Source organism: Carassius gibelio, chromosome B12 (genome assembly GCF_023724105.1).
Source record: "Carassius gibelio isolate Cgi1373 ecotype wild population from Czech Republic chromosome B12, carGib1.2-hapl.c, whole genome shotgun sequence".
Lineage (NCBI taxonomy): Eukaryota > Metazoa > Chordata > Actinopteri > Cypriniformes > Cyprinidae > Carassius > Carassius gibelio.
Genome location: NC_068407.1, coordinates 10,740,993 through 10,758,059, shown reverse-complemented (window position 1 = coordinate 10,758,059; position 17,067 = coordinate 10,740,993). Strand labels below are relative to the sequence as shown.

Below are 17,067 nucleotides of genomic sequence, written 5' to 3'. Positions count from 1 at the left end.
CTTTAATAATTTTATTAGAATAGGGAAGTTGACACCATAACTATAAAGATAGCAACATAGAGGAACAACACTGTTGGAATCACTTTCAGAATTGTTTTTTATTTTTATTTTTAGCTAATGTACAGTAAAAGCATTGACAACCAATCAGAATCCACCCGACTTAAATAACACATAAATGCAGTGGGCAATTTACAATAAAAAGAACTTTACTTTACTTTACTTTACTGTGTGTGTGTGTGTGTGTGTGTGTGTGTGTGTGTGTGTGTGTGTGTGTGTGTGTGTGTGTGTGACAGAGAGAGAGAGAGAGAATGCTAACATAGGCCAAGTTTTAGTTATACATGTCTTAATTGTTCATTATAATTACACAAGCTGCACAACTTTCACATTCTGAAAAAAAGTTATTTGAATCCAAAAATCGCAAATTGTGTATAAATTACAGCCCAGTACCATATAATTAAACTTCTATGGAAAACATAGCCTATATGCTTTCTTATCTGTGTGAAGATGCATTATAAATATTAGAACCATACTAAAAAACTTGGATACACTTTACATCAATTTTGGGACGTATGCAATTGGAAAAAAATCTTAATATTATCCAAGAACATTAACACTATAATTCTGGCCCCCTAAGGATGGAATTCACAATGGCTCAGGTGATTCCCTATTTCAGCTCTAAAAGTTACATGGCATTTATGACCGGGCAAATTTTACAGTGTGTGACCAGGGAGTGACGCATTGCAGGTACAAACGAACCAATCACAGCCATCCGCACAACCGAAAGGCGTTCAGTATTCTTCCGCCGTCATATAGTCCACCCGCACTTGTTCCTCGACACCAGCCGATATCCCAATACAATACCGTATCGTTTTTAAGAAGGACATATATCACGTTTATTCAAGCTTAGTTTAGTTTCGTGGACAAATATCGCGGCATTTTTGAAGCACCGCTAGTCAGAATGCAGTGCGGTTGGCGGATGGATACAAGGAGATGGGAGGTGTTTATGTACGACCGTTAAGGCGGGTCTATACCAATATTCTGACAACCATTTGTGAATCTCTCGCGGAGACGGAGGGAGACAGACGGAGAAAAAGAAAAAATGGTGAGTGCACCTAATATTTATGATAAACGATGGATATGTGTTAATGAAAATATATATGAACCTAACTTATATTTGCACGCAAGCAAAGAAGTCAAGAAACAGAAAAATAGTTTTCTTCAGTCGTTTACAGCAAATGCCGCCAAATTTACTACAGTGGATGGACTGAATGAAGGAATATAACGTTAACGCACCCACCGCCTCGCATCTCCTATTCTCCTATCTCCTGTTAGCTGTACTTTTTGTCATATTCCGCTTGTTTTTTTTTATATAACAGGCTAAAACGAAGAAATTATGCGCTAACGTAAAGGAAGTAACGTTACTAAACTTCAGAGGTCTGCCGCTGCGTGAGCAGCTTCACTTTCAGTTTTCACATTGAGAGCGTAACGTAACTTTTTTATTTTTTTTAACCAAACTTTGTAATGGGGTTCAGTACGCCACAGTGTACAATCTTGAACAGAATTCGTTTCTATTTAAGCTTTGATTGAACAGAAAGTATCCTGGTTGGTTTAGTTGTTAAGTTGGACAACATCATATGGTAACGTTAACTTGTTAAAGCTAATTTAACTTGCTCAATAACGGGCTTCTATCAGAAAAGTAAGTTAGCTGGTTAAACCGAAAAAAAAAACTTATGTATTGTTTTTTTTGCATAAATTCGTGGAGGGTACATTAAGTCTTGAACCATCTTAAAATATTAATGTTCAGTATCACTCCTGTTTTGCTCATATATCCGTTTATTTTAATAAGCATATGCGTGTTAAAATGTAACGTTAGTGATCAGATTCAATAATTATGAAATATCCTGACCTGTAGTATTCTATCTTGGTTACTCGAGCATTATGACACAGGGCTACTATAACAATAAAAAGGTTAAATTACTATCTGAAATGACTATCTTTAGTACCACGAGGGAATAGTTCACCAAATACCGGGAATCAGGTGGACGAACTGCTGTAGTTAGGAGTGTCTAAATACCGTCGCTGTGGAGGGACTTTATTCTCTCCTGCTGGTGTCGTAACATTGAGAGGGAGGGAATCTGAGGTCTTTCTTTGGTCTCACACAGGTTGCTAGACACTGATGTCAGAGAACCAAAACAATATGAATTCTTAGTGAGTTTGTCCTCCACACTATTTAGTAATATGGTTGTTTGTCATCTCTTCCCATGCCCAGGCTGATCAACTCACAGAGGAGCAAATAGCTGGTAAGGACATGCTTTTTCTTTTCTTACACACCCCTTCAGAGTTTCTGCACTGGATTATAGCATTTTGCAATACCCTGGCTGTTCCAGTTTGCTATTTTGTTGCCTTTTAAGGTTGTAACTTAGTCAGATCTGTGTGAATGGATGGGTTATTGCTTCCTTGAATGTGCAGGCTCATAACTTTTACAGCATCTAACAAGAAATACGTGAATCTAAACTATAACAGATACTGTACAGATAAGTGTAAGTGTAATTTAAGTAAACTGATGTTAATATATATATTTTTTTTTTTGACATTTTTACTTTTTTGTTCTTTAATTATTGTATTAATAAGGAATTGTTATGGTTAACTGAAACTACAATTAGCACCAGGAAGTTGTTTATTTACCGAATAAAATAACCTAGCTAGCTGCTAGGGCAATATTTCTTTAGTAAAATATGTACTTTTAATTTAACCTGATGTAATAAAATAACTAAAACCAAAAAATCTCTTATCTTTCTCTTTCTCTCTCTCTCTATATATATATTCCCTAATTCACTATAAACACTGATTCAAAAGTATTAATAAACACGCAATATGTTTATGTTTTATTGGGAAAGTTGTAATTGTTCTGTATTCTGTGCTGTTTATTTGGATAGTATAACATTTCATTTAAAAAAAAAAAATGCAGTATTATTTTGCATGTTTTTAGTAAAACCTTTTGAATGGGCTCATGTTTTGTGTACTAGGAAAGCTGGTTGTCCATCTGTAATGTTGGTTGTTATATTACAGGAGGTATCAGATGGTCTCATCAGCTTTGCTCGATGGGCAGTGTTGGCACTAGGAGGAGTTTGTATTGGCCTTTAGTGCTCAGACCTCTGGGCAAATGCATGTACTGGTGAAATGTAATCTCTCTTGTCAGTATAGTTTTGTCCTGATTCCAGACTATAAGCCAGCAAGGATCAATTCTCCTCATTTAAACTGATCAGTGACAGTGCTGACTCTTACTTGACTTATTTTACAAAATGCTGTCTTTTGAAATTGACTATATAAGGTACTTGAGGCATCTACGCAAAGCGATTTGTTTTGCATGTTGTCTTTGCATGTAACTAGCTAATGGTGTTCTGCAGGTCAAAGGCCTTAAAACTAGTACTAGTGGTCAGCTGTTGCCCTGGCTCTGGGGTGTTTGTGTGCATCTTCCACAGCATCCTGTCACTCTAGACATTCATCTGTGGAGGCGTTTGTTGTTACTGGTCTTAGCAACACAGAGCTATTTAATAAATGCTAATTTTAGGTTTTAGAACTTGTTGTAAAGCATGAACGGTTTAAGATTAAGTACATAGAATGGGATCTACAAGTGGCCATGTGGAATTTTAATGCCTACAAGTAGTTAATTATTCAAAAAGCTTGACATGAAAAGTAGAAGTACTTTACCTGTTTTTTTTGTGTATTGCTAAAATGGAAAAGTGACTGATGCCTGTGATTTTTGAGGGAGGGTTTATGAACGTGGTTATGTGGCTCAAACACTTATCTGTCTTCCCTGGTTCTCTTCCCAGAGTTCAAAGAGGCGTTCTCACTATTTGACAAAGATGGGGATGGCACCATCACCACGAAAGAGCTGGGCACTGTCATGCGCTCCCTTGGCCAGAACCCTACAGAGGCGGAGCTGCAGGATATGATCAATGAGGTGGATGCAGATGGTGAGGACACATTTTTGCTGCTACATTAGCCATCAGCATGTTAACTCTTGCAAGGAGGGTCCAATTTGCATATGACTTGAAGCCATTTTTTATCACAATTAAAACATTCACTTATCTGAATTTGTACATTGCTCTTTAAATAGGTAATGGAACAATAGACTTCCCTGAGTTCCTGACCATGATGGCAAGAAAGATGAAGGACACAGATAGCGAGGAGGAGATCAGAGAAGCTTTCCGTGTCTTTGATAAGGTAAGGCTTCTGTTGAATTCAGTTGACCTGTTATTAAGGTTTTGCTAGGAACATCCCTATACTTAATTTGGATGGATTGTTGTTCTCTCTGTTCAGGACGGGAACGGATATATCAGTGCTGCTGAGCTGCGCCATGTGATGACAAACTTGGGGGAGAAATTAACAGATGAGGAAGTGGATGAAATGATTAGAGAAGCAGACATTGATGGAGATGGTCAGGTCAATTATGAAGGTGAGTCTGTGTCCATTTGAAACATTTAGTACCAGTCTTTGATTGCCCCTTTTTTCGCAGTGATGCTTAATCACCCTTTTTTCTCTCTTCACAGAATTTGTACAAATGATGACAGCGAAGTGAAGGCCTTGTACAGAATTTCTTGTATAAAATTATCTGCCTTTTCTTGTTTTTAATTTCTGCAAAATGTTTCATTTTAATTTCTGCCCATCCTCTCCTGCTGTCCAAAGGCTCTGCATGTATACTATAAGATTTGAGTGCTCATGCCTTCCCCCAACTCCTAGTCATCGTAAACAATCTGTTAGGAGCAGTTATGGGACCAGGTGATACGTATAGGCACAGATACTGACTACGCACAGGCCCCTTTTTCCTCTTTTTTTGCTCTGTCTGCCTTCCCACCTGACGAGCGGTGACATCATGGGTCCAGCTGACACACAGCGAGGCATCATTTCAAACATTTTTGGCATGATTCTTTTTTTCTTCTCTTGATTTTATGTGGAGGTGCAACTCTACATGGACAATGGACTGAGTATAAACAGAAATGGGAAAAGTCCTCAGCATTGCACTATTGCAACATCGTTGAATTAAATACTAACGGGTTTATCGCCAGGTACTCATACACTCTAATCTTTTTGTATTTGTTCTGTTCTTACTATGCTTTTTAATTAGTCACTTTTCTTTTGTAACTGCTTATGGCACAGCCATGCCTCAAAATCCATTCCAAGTTGTATATTTGTTTTCCAATAAAATAAACAATTTACCCAAAAACTGTTTCCCCTGCCTTTTATTTCAAATGACTATATTGCTGCATACTTTGGAGCAGAGGTGGAAAGTAACTTATTACAAATACATTCGTTACAGTACTTGAGTAAATTTTTTCTATTTTCTTGAATATAATTAAATTGTAATTTTACTTTTATTTGAATAGGTCAAAACATATGTCAAAATATTAAACTTCACTACATTTATTTTTCACCCAAAGTACAAATTTGTTTTGAAAGAAGGCGGCAACGATGGAGAAATGGAGCAAGCTGGCATTTGACGGGCACTTTTCACAACTTCTGGGGTAGAGCACTTCACTTCAGGCAGTAATATTTTCAAGTGAACACTCAAAATGCATTATTTATGTAGCACTTTACAATAATTAACTAACATGTTAATACACTTTAATACTTTAACTAACCATATTGTAAAGTGTTACAATTATTTGTTATGAAAGTATATATATATATATATATATATATATATATATATATATATATATATATATATATATATATATATAAGTTCACAAAAACACTGAAATTAAACTGAAAAGCAAGCAGGTGTGCATGATTTGGTGTGGCAGCCAAATAACAGTTGTTCCCAGTCCTGGTCCTGGAGGCACCCCAACACTGCACATTTTGCGTGTCTCCTTTCTCTGACACACCAATTTCTAATCTTGGAGTCACTACTAATGAGCTGATGACCTGAATCAGGTGTGTTTGATTAAGGAGACATGCAAAACGTGCAATGTTGGGGTGCCTCCAGGACCAGGATTGGGAACCACATGCAAAGAGTGCTCCTTTTAAATTTATTTAAAAACTGTCACTCATTCATCACGATTTCAAAAAGTTCCAACATCACTGGAACATAGTTGGAGCAAAACATGTAACACAAACTTCAGTTAAATGGTAAATGTGCGAAGCTTTGGCTAAAATAATAGCAACAATAACAACAACACTGAAATAAAAGCGCATGCATTTTAATGTGCATCAGGCTGATAGATCAATCATGATTTGTCTGTCAATCAGATGGACTTAAAATAACTTTTTTCTGCATGCGTGCTTTGGATGTGTGTGCAGTGCACATACAGTATATAAACTATTCAGCCTTATTATATGTTTGTAAACCAATACTAAAATTGTCATTAGGAAAATACAGAAAAAAAAAATATTATAGTATCCAAATTGTTGGTTATTATCCAGCAGTGTATTTGATTTCGTATCCAATTAAAATACATAAGAATAAATAAAGCCTGTCAATTAGTATTCAGCTAACAATGAAGTAGTTCACAATAAGAGAATAAATGCTTATGATATCTAAGATTTTCTATTAATTTATTATTATTATTATTATTGCAATCGAAATTAGGAATTTGACAAGAATCAGAATCATTCAATTCAAATGATGCCCAACCTTACACATACCCCACATGATTTTTTTCTGACACATTTCTATTCACACTGTTTTAAACCCTTTCTTTTAAACCCTCACTTACTCTACTCTGCTTTTGCCCTTCTTAAAAACATCAGGGGCTATTTCCGTCCAGCAGAGATAATTCCTGTTTTTCTTCCTGTGCATTTCCTCTCCCCTTTTCTTTCACTCTCTTCTCTCCTCCTGAGTCTTATACGTGAATGCATTTTTTTTTATTAGTTATAAAACAGTTCCTCCTGGCAACAGGGATAGGTAGTATGTTTGCTTAACATAGCGTTAAACTATTTATGAGACTAATATCATGCTTTGCTCCAAGAACACTATATAACATCAGTCGTGTTTGAAACAGTTAACTTTTGTGGTTCCATGTTCCTTCTTATCATAGTGAGTTTTTTTTTTTTTTTGGTAATAAAACTCTTTACTGTGGTACAAGTTATGTCAACTACAGTACTCTGTAACACAGTAACTTGAGTAGTTTTTCAGCAAACTACTTTTACTCGTCCTTGATTCATATTATTTTTCAGTACTTGTACTTGTAGTCAAGTAAATTATCCCTTAAGTAGTGATACATTTACTTAAGTACAATTTCTTAGTACTTTTTCCACTGCTACTTTGGAGTGACATTGCATGATTATAATCAGTGTGATTAGCTGTAATTAGGTACTTTTTAAAGACTTGAATAGTTAAGATATCTTAAAACAAAAAGCAATTTCTGTTCAAATGGTTATCAAATAACTTCTAAGTGAGTGCTGTATCCTCTGGCCAGTCTGTTTGCTGGCCATCTCTCTGCTGTTTTCTGCTAACTACTTATGAGTAAAACGTTCTCCCCAAGGTTGCTTAGTATAAATTTTAAAGTGAATTTAAATCTGTTCAAAAGCCTAAAATCTGTGTCCGAAAAAGAGTGCTCTAGGACTTCTGTTGCAGGCTAATTCTGTTCCAAATCGAAAACAGGGAGCTTATTCTACAAAACCTCTTTGGTCTCCTTAAAAGGAGTTCCTCAAGTCAGATACACAACCGATTTTGTAGCTACAAGGCTGAAATACAAACACTCACAGAGTGTTACATTGTTAATAAGCTGCACACAAATTGTGATGTTCCCTTTGAAATAATCACATGTAGGTAACTGCGAGTTTAAGGAGTGAGCAAACGCTCATTCACAAGGCAAACAAATGCAAAGTGATGGTGATGGAGGCCAATGAGGCATAAGCGGCTCACTGTATCGAGGGAGATATGTGTGCATCTCATCTCAGGGAACTATTTACCACCGTGCTGAGCTTTCTGACGTGTGATATTCATGTTCCATCACGTTTTCTAGCAACCGTGAATTCCAGTCTCATGGGTAGCTGCTCTTTCCCTTTTCCAGTGGGCTCTGAAGGATCATCAGGAGTTGAGCAGTGCTCCCATGTTCACGTCATGTAACTATGCGACTGACTGACGATGGAGATGTGGCGCTCTGCAGAGGCAGAGTAAATAGAAGACAAGGCCAGACTTTGCATTTGCACAGTCAGCAAATGGTGACACACTAATAGACTTTTATTAAATGGAGACCAGTGGAAGAAATAATGATTTTTGCCTTCTTGTGTTTCTACCCTTCTGGTTTGTTTAAAGATTCTCTCTGTGGGGGAAAAAAAAAGTTCACAGGACAACAGAGTCATGGGACCTTGTGATATTACTGCAATCCAGGCTAACAATAGCTCTTCCCCTTATTGTTATGATAGCAGGACACCAAAGACACTCCATCACTGCACTATAAAAGATGTCTCGAAACCATATCAAGCCCTCACCAGATCTGATGGTGTTCATTTTAGCCATTTCTTCATTGTCATGGGAAAGAAGAACCGAAAATGAAATGAAAATGACATATTCATTTTGGGAAGTGACAAAACAGTTTCAAATCTATTTTGCAATCATGTTTTGTATGGAAGCTAATTATTGCCTCAGAGAGAAAAAAAATGAATTGGTAAAAGGTAATTGTTATTTTAAAACTTTTTATTGTTTATATTTCTTATATTGCCTTAGAGAGAGAGAAAAAGAAAAGCTGAAAATGTAAAAAGAAAATGAATATTTTATTTCTCGTAATGTCTCGTACAATTCCAATTTCACAATTGGAACTTTAAACATAAAAATGTTTGCAATTTATTTTAATGTTGCAATTTATTTTAATTGACTTTGTTAAATTCATTGTAGTTCTCATAATCGTGACGAATTTTGCTATTTGCTACTTCATCTCACAATTACCTAAGGTGAAAACTGCCTTCCGTAATTCTGAGATCATTGACCGTTTGTAACATTTAACTGGGACAATATCGAATCATCTCATTAACTAACACTCTCTGATTCTTTGATTGTCTTGTTTTTGGAACGCATCAGCTGAAAAGTTCTCTGCTCATCTGTCCCTCATGTTATTGCCATCCTTATGATTATTGCTATAACTCAGCAAGGACACAATGCCAGCCATTCTCAGAATGTGTCTGCCGCCTCACGTACAGCCTTCCGTACCACAATGACTCTTAATAGGATCATCTTTCTCCCCGGATCCTGGCTGTCCACCCTCTCTGTGCGTGGTTTGGCAAACGCTGTGGCCATTATCACATGTTGCTGATGGATACCTGTGTGTATGAGCGAGCGCGCAGCTGCTCCTGTTGTTGTGCCATGATAAATGGCAAAGGGGTGTTTAATGGACTCTCGTGGTTATTGTTCAATCCTGAGTTCAGGGATGGCTCAGGGCGTCTCACCCCCTGGGCCCAGTTTGTACCAAAAAAAAACAAGCCAAAAAAAGAAATCACTGAAGGGCAGCAATGAGAACAAACAGTTATTTCATACAAACGCTGCAATGTTGGCCAGTTCAAAAGCCTTTTCCTCAGAGACGAAATTACAGCTCTAATTTAAAGGAACAAGATAGGTCCAGTTGCCTAGAAGCCGAGGTTTGATTAGCCTCCTTGTATGGCAGCCAAATCCAATTCAGATCTCAGCCAGGTTGGCAACGGCTCATAAAGAAGGAATTTTAATGGGGTTAGTGCTTGGCAGCCACTTGGTCGCAACAGGTCTTCATAGTCAAGGTTTGGATGGAACGGTTTTTCTGACTTGTGCCAAAATTAACACCTCCTCCTGAGTCTCTCTCTGCCCCTCTGAAGGGATTGAGTGACTCCTGCCTCGGGAGTCCGATGACATGTAACCGGATTACCAGGTTTGACTTAACCACACAAAAACACAAGTGCTCAGTGTCCTCAACATTGCTTAGCTGAATTCCAATGAATTAAAAAACACTGGCGATCTGTTTCAAACATTAAATTATCTTTTGGAAACCAACTGGATGAGACTGAGTCATAGGAGGCCTGATACGGACAAAATTGGGTCATAAAACTAATCCGTGTTTTTTTTTTTTTTAATGGTGGCTCATTTTTCTGCCTAGAAAGGGACACTGTAGATACAAGCAACATGCGCTATTTCTGCCCACCTTCCAACCAGGGAGGGGGTGGTGAGAGAGAGAGAGAGAGAGAGAGAGAGAGAGAGAGAGAGAGAGAGAGAGAGAGAGAGAGAGAGAGAGATCGGGGGTGGGAGGTGGAAGTTGCTGAAAATAGTGGAAAGCAATTAGAATATCACAAAGTTCAACCCCAGGGGGAAAAAAACTGGTGAGATTTTTGAAACAAAAGAGCCGTGTTCTCAGACGAGCAAGAAACTGAGGAGAGAAGCAAGAATGAGATAGGAAGTTAAATGGAGGAGGGGAAGCATAATTTTACTCACGAGGATATGACGCCGAGAGGAGTGGTTCATTTCTGGCACAGTGCCACAAAGAACTCTTTTCAGGAAAAAAAAAAAAAAAAGATGTCGGCTGAGATTATGTCAAGAGCCACTCAAAATAGTTCTAAAGGTGGGGCCAAGCATGCTGGAAACAGAGTTTGGAGGTCATCTAACTCAACCTGAAGAGGAAAAGGACAGTTTAAGTGCTAGCATGGGTTTTTGGGTTGCAGTTCATCTTTGTAATCACTTTTTCCAAGGGCTAGGATGACATTACTGTGCTACCTTTCTCTAATACTCATGTGTTTTTGCCTGCTGAGGGGAGTAAATTAAAATGACACCTGAATTCTTCCTTGTGCTGTTGACCCAGACCACACTTAATTTGTCTACTCAAGGTGCCCCGGGGCCCATCCTTTCAGTTTAGTACTGTATATTGCAAGACTGGATTTAGTCCGTGTAGGCAAGACATTTGGCATTCAAACTAATGCCTGGTGAACTGCTTCAAGAAAAGATTTATTTACACTTTGATAAATGCAAAGGTCTGTTACCTTAAAAGGATAGTTCACACAAAAATGAAAATTATGTCATCATTTATTCACCCTCAAGTTATTCCAAACTTGCAAAACATTCTCTCATTATTTACTTAATGTCATTGCACACCTTTGACTTTTGTTTTTGTTCATTGGATCCCCGATAAGTCTTTATTTATTTGTAAGTTTATTTATTTGTATCAGGTCAACAGAAGTATCAGTGGTTTGTATCTGATGCAATAAAGCCATGTATCTCTCCCTCAAAATTAGAGCAGCTCACGTTTTGTGAATTAATCTTTGTGAATCAATTTTGTGAATCCAAATTAGTTGGATTATTTTAAGGAATCAGTCAATCTGGTTCACAAAACCAGTTTGAATGATTTGTTTTACAAATTAGACTGGTTCTTGACTCCAGTTCACTAAAGCCCCTTTCACACTGCCATTCCGGCAAATACAGGGGTAAAGTGTTCCTGTAATCGTTCCCTGGTCGCTAGATTTGGCACTTTCACACAGCCAGTGATGACCCGGTATATGTGCGTGCTTTCACACACAACCCCTGAAGATCCCGTAACGACACGTGACATCAGCGTGTGACGTGTAATGTACGAGTCGACAACGCTTGGCACGTTATACTTTAACTGAAGCAAGCAAACGATCTCTGCGTCAGCGCGGAAAGTGAGGAACTAACTGATCTCTGCTTCATTACAGTTTGCACATGTGTTTTCGTCGCGTATGTTGATCTTCCTTCAAAACAGCCGGTAAAAGAGTCGCGCGATAACGCGCGTCATCACTTCGATACCGAATTAGATCTGGCTTTTGTTCACACAGCGCTCGTTCCGGATCGATTACCGCAATGTTACTATGTCCCCGACCCGGGTTCGATTCGGTAATCAATTCCGGGACGTGGTTGCTTTCACACAGAAGGCGACCAGGCAATGTTACGGGAATATTGCGGGTCCGACGTGCAGTGTGAAAGGGGCTTAAGGGATGTTTTGACCCTCATGTTGTTCCAAACCCATGAGACCTTCAATCATTTTCAGAACACAAATGAATATATTTTTGGATGAAATCCGAGAGCTTTTTGATCCTTCATAGACCGCAATGCAACTGACACATTCAAGGCCCCGAAAGGTTGTAGGAACATTGTTAAAATAGTCCATTTGACATCAGTGGTTCAACTGTAATTTTACGAAGCTACAAAAAAACTTTTGCGTGCAAAGAAAACTTTTTTGTGTGTGTCTTCCGTCAATGTAACATGAACTATTTTAAAAATGCCCTTATACCTTTCTTGGCCTTGAATGTGTCAGTTGCTTTGCTCTCTATGCAGGCTCAGAAAGCTCTCAGATTTCATCAAAAGTATCTTCATTTTTGTTCTGAAGATGAACAAAGGTCTTATGGGTTTGGAACGACATGAGGGTGAGTAATTTATTATAGATTTTTAATTTTGGGGTAAACTTTCCCTTTAAGGGAGGATTATTTGAAGCTTGCAATGGAATCCTCAATGGTGTTCACAAATGAAAAAAGGTCACAGATTTGGGACAAAATGAAGGTGAGTGCACGATGACAGAAATTTCATTTTATGCTATGATTGATTAGTGTACATGGGTTATATGGCTTAGCAATGCCAAGGTTTTGAGTTCACGTCCAATCTGACAAATGCTGATATTCTAATCTTGGACCTTTGCCATAAGCACAAGGGTTAAAAATTCAGATCCACTTACTCGGTGACTTAATATGATCGCAATTCTGCCCAATTTTCCATCATGGACTTGAGTGATGCACTTATCGGCAGGTTGTTCCAGAGGAACAGCTCCTGTGGTTTGTGTAAAAAGGCTTCAGCTGAATGAAAAGTTACCCTTATATCACCCTTGGAGTGTTTCCCATTATTACCAGAGCAACAGCACAGTGTATCACACCATCCTTCTGCTGATGAGAAAAAGTAGACAACTAAAGTAGCCACTGGGATGTCTCTAAACAGCCCATACATAATGGCCAACATAAATTTGGATCAAAGCAATATCGCTTTTATTAGATGCAATATATCCTTCAGCATTCCTAAATGCAAAACGAGAGCCATGAGAACAATTTGTTTTGTGCTTTACGACCTGTACTTATTTGTCATGTGCTTTTACCTCATCCCTAGATGCATGTGTTAAGTCTGACATTAAAACCATTCAGCTGTCCGACTGGTCCTTTGACCTTTTAGCACAGGTGAAATTCCAGCATCTGGAGGAAAAGTTATTTAGTCTGTTTGCAGAGACATGGTTTAAGTGGTCAAACAAAGATATTTATGAGCCAACTAAATGTAATCCATATGAATATCTTTTATTTATTGTATGACAATAGATGTTAGTGATCTTTAGGCAATGATCTACAAAGGTTTGAAATCGAGTTTGAACATTTCTTGCCAGAGCTGTGGTGAGTCTAATGTGATCATGCACACAGTAATCCATTTAAGTCATTTTATGAATGCTCAGCAGGGAGACGGCTCAGTCTCCTGTCTCAGATGGCCTTGACTTCTCTAATTGATCCACAATAATCGATGAGCTACTCACGTCCGGAGCATGGTATTGTACTCCTGCAATTATATTCAAATGTTAATCATGTAAAGATAATTCAGTTTTATAGTTTAGTTCCAGAGAGGATGTATTATGTTTCTTGGTGTACAAACACAATAATGGCGGAGTGAAATGAATTGAATTCCCAATTGCTTGAGTTGGAAATCTTTTGTCTGCCATATCACAAAGCATAACCAAATAAAACAATGATAGACAGAGGTATCACCACGTAATTACTACCATTACTTTTGGGCTGCACATTACCATTCAAAATTTTGTCTGATAAGGTTTTGTTTTTATTGTTTGTTTTTTTTAATGCCTCAAAATATTTATAAAGCTTGCTGAAATCATATAGATTTTAATGTTTGTTTTTCTACAGTCTTGCACACAAAACAGTTTAAAATTGCCAATTCCTTTTTTTGTGTTTATTAACTTGAAGATAAATAATTATTATACTACCTATGAATTGACAGAAATGTATTATATTTGCAAAACAGAAAAGTTCAAGTTCTTGAAAGTATTTTCATTTATGCACTCAATACTTGGTCGGGGTTCCTATAGCACAAATGACAGCATCAGTGAGGAGTGACATGAAAGCGATCAGTCTGTGGACTGCTGTGGCACTATTGAGCCTTCAGCTCGTCTGTATTGTTGGATCGACTATTTCTCATCTTTCTCTTGAAAATATATTCCATATGGGGTTCAGGTCAGACATGTTGGCTGGCCAATGAAGCACAGTCATATCATGGTCAGCAAGCCATTTGGAAGTGGTTTTGGCACTGTGGACAGGTGCTAAGTCCTGCTGTAAAAGTAAATCAGCATCTCCATAAAGCTTGTCAGCAGATGGAAGCATAAAGTTCTCCAAAATCTACTGGTAGATGGCTGTATTGACTTTGATAACTTGACTTGATAAAACACAATGGATTAACACCAGCAGAAGTTACGGCATCCCAAATCATCACTGACTTCAGAAACTTCACACTGGACTTCAAGCAGCTTGGATTCTGTGCCTCTCCAGTCTTCCTCCAGACTCCAGACCTTGATTTCCAAATGAAATGGAAAATTTACTTTTATCTGAAAAGAGGACTTTGAACCACTGAGCAACAGTCCAGTTATTTTTCTCTTTAGCCCAGGTAAGAGCCTTCTGATGTTGTTTCTGTTTCAGAAGTGGCTTGGTGGTCCTTCTCCCAAAAACATCTGAGCATGGTGACTCTTAATGCACTGACTCCAGCTTCAGTCCACTCCTTGTGAAGCTCTCCCAAGTGTTAGAACCAGCTTTGCTTGACAGTATTTTCAAGCTTGCGGTCATCCCTGTTGCTTGTGTACCTTTTCCTACCAAATTTTTCCAGTCAATTTTGCATTTAATATGCTTTGATACAGCACTCTGTGAACAGCCACCCATTTCAGCAATGACCTTCTGTGACTTACCCTCTTTTTGGAGGGTGTCAGTGATCGTCTTCTGGACCATTGCCAAGCCAGCAGTATTCCCCTTTATTGTGGTTTCAAAGAACAAGCGATACCTGGAATTTATACTGTAGAGATGGTCATTTAATGAAACTTAACGTAAATATTGTAATATTTTGAGATACTGGATTTTTTACTTTAACGAGCTGTAAGCTCTAATCATGAAAATGTAAACAAAAAAACTTTTGAAATATCTTACCTTACATGTAACGAATCTAGGATCTATGAAACTTTCTAAGTTACTACAAAATGAACTTTTCACGATATTCAAATTTTTTAGATGCACCTGTATGTATGCATATATATATATATATATATATATATATATAGAGAGAGAGAGAGAGAGAGAGAGAGAGAGAGAGAGAGAGAGAGAGAGAGAGAGACATTATCATTAATTTAAGCATGGCTGTTTAAAGAATTATTTAACAATGCCAGATTTTTTGGTTATGAAGTCATGAAATTCATTAGATAATAGCTTGTGCTCAAATATAATCCATGCATGATCTCTGTTTGTGATCACACACAGGCCCCAGAGCAGACAGACATAACCAATATAAATTATGATTTTGAGTTAAAGCAGTTCTGTGAGGGATTTAGGTACAGTAGCTCTTGAAAGAGAGTGTTGTTTTAAGTAATGGCTTTCTGTACTGGTCATTTTTGGAAGAATCACTAATGACAAAATCCAAGGAATCAGCTGTCTCCTCAGTGCCATTGCCCATGCACCATGATCCAGTGATCCTGCCATGACCAATCTCTAACATATGCTTCTCACTATGATTAAAACGCCCACACTCGATCTAAGTTACAGAGACAGATGATATTTATCTGCATAGCTGCATGCACTCGCATGCTAATGAAAACAAGATCCCTTGAAATCTCTGTGACCTCAGCTTAACCTGTCTGAACCTCTCTGAAGCAAAAGAAATGAAGCTAAATTAATGATTAAACACAAGTGAGAAAAACTGACACTCCTTTGAAAATACTTTCCCACTGAAAATTTTGAGTAACACTCAAAACATAAAAACAGATTTTTAAGAAATTGTATATTCATAATAGAATATTTATTTCATTTTAATATTGTGTATTTTTTCTTCATTTGATAAGTATTTTATAATATAATATAATATAATATAATATAATATAATATAATATAATATAATATAATATAATATAATATAATATAATATAATAATGGGTGAAAAACTATTACAGTGATATGAACCTGCATAGATCTTACCAGAGAAGGTCACATTTGAATTATCCATGGCTTAGAACCCCACCTGTGTTTTTTTCCAGTGACTCCCCAGATGAGATGGCCCTGACAGGGCCTCAGTAATGGAGTCGGACCCAGGTGCCCCAGTATCCATTTCCTCTACCAACACGGGCTCCCCTGGATGGGCTGCACTGCTCGATTGAATGACTCTTGAAACTTTGATGAGCTTGAATAGGCCAGTGCCCCACAGACAAAGAGGCAGTGTTCTTTGCCCAATAGCGCTACTAGGAAGATGCTGGGTCAGCCATGGGACATGGATAAAACCTGTTATTGAAGCCAATCCAGTGCTCATGCCTCCATGAAAACAGGCTAATGGGAAACCGCTGGTTTATGCCAAAATGCAAACAGATTGATTAGACTTGTAAATAGAACTAGCCTCAAGTTCACCTGTGAGGAAGACGATAGCATATTTCTGTTCTGCGGTATTTCATATTAACAGATGAACTGTAAAATCATTTAAAAAACAGAATAAAAAATAGAACCTTAGGTGATAAAACCAAAGCTGTTTATTATACAAAAAAGATTTCTAAAAGGTAAAGGTATCTATTGAAATCTGAGTCTCAGTAGTATGGAAATACTTTAAAATAGTGAGCCCTTTATGGATATTTACGAATATGCAGCGCATAGTTACACAAACATGATCAAAACATTAGATAATCCATCTTCAACCCAGACTGAAATTCCTGGCAGAGGACCAATAACATCTTCACAACAAAACATCTGAAGAGGAGATGCATTCCTGAGAAACATCGCAGATAATGTGCAGCTTCAAAAACATATTTCCGTCACAAGACATTTATAAAAATAACAATGCTACACAGGAAAGCTATTTGTAGTTTGTGTATGCTA

At 37.6% G+C, this 17,067-nt stretch overlaps 2 protein-coding genes across 3 annotated transcripts in view; one reads left to right on the top strand and one right to left on the bottom strand.

Annotated features, from left to right (window-relative positions):
- LOC127969044 (DNA mismatch repair protein Msh2) overlaps nt 1–17,067 on the bottom strand; it is a 290,453-nt gene that overhangs the window by 20,145 nt on the left and 253,241 nt on the right. The window lies entirely within an intron of this gene.
- LOC127969054 (calmodulin-1) lies at nt 990–5,227 on the top strand. The gene is made up of 6 exons (XM_052570657.1): nt 990–1,102; nt 2,270–2,300; nt 3,834–3,977; nt 4,121–4,227; nt 4,324–4,459; nt 4,554–5,227. The coding sequence occupies exons 1-6, from the start codon at nt 1,100–1,102 to the stop codon at nt 4,580–4,582; spliced, it is 450 nt and encodes a 149-aa protein (XP_052426617.1). The 5' UTR covers nt 990–1,099; the 3' UTR covers nt 4,583–5,227.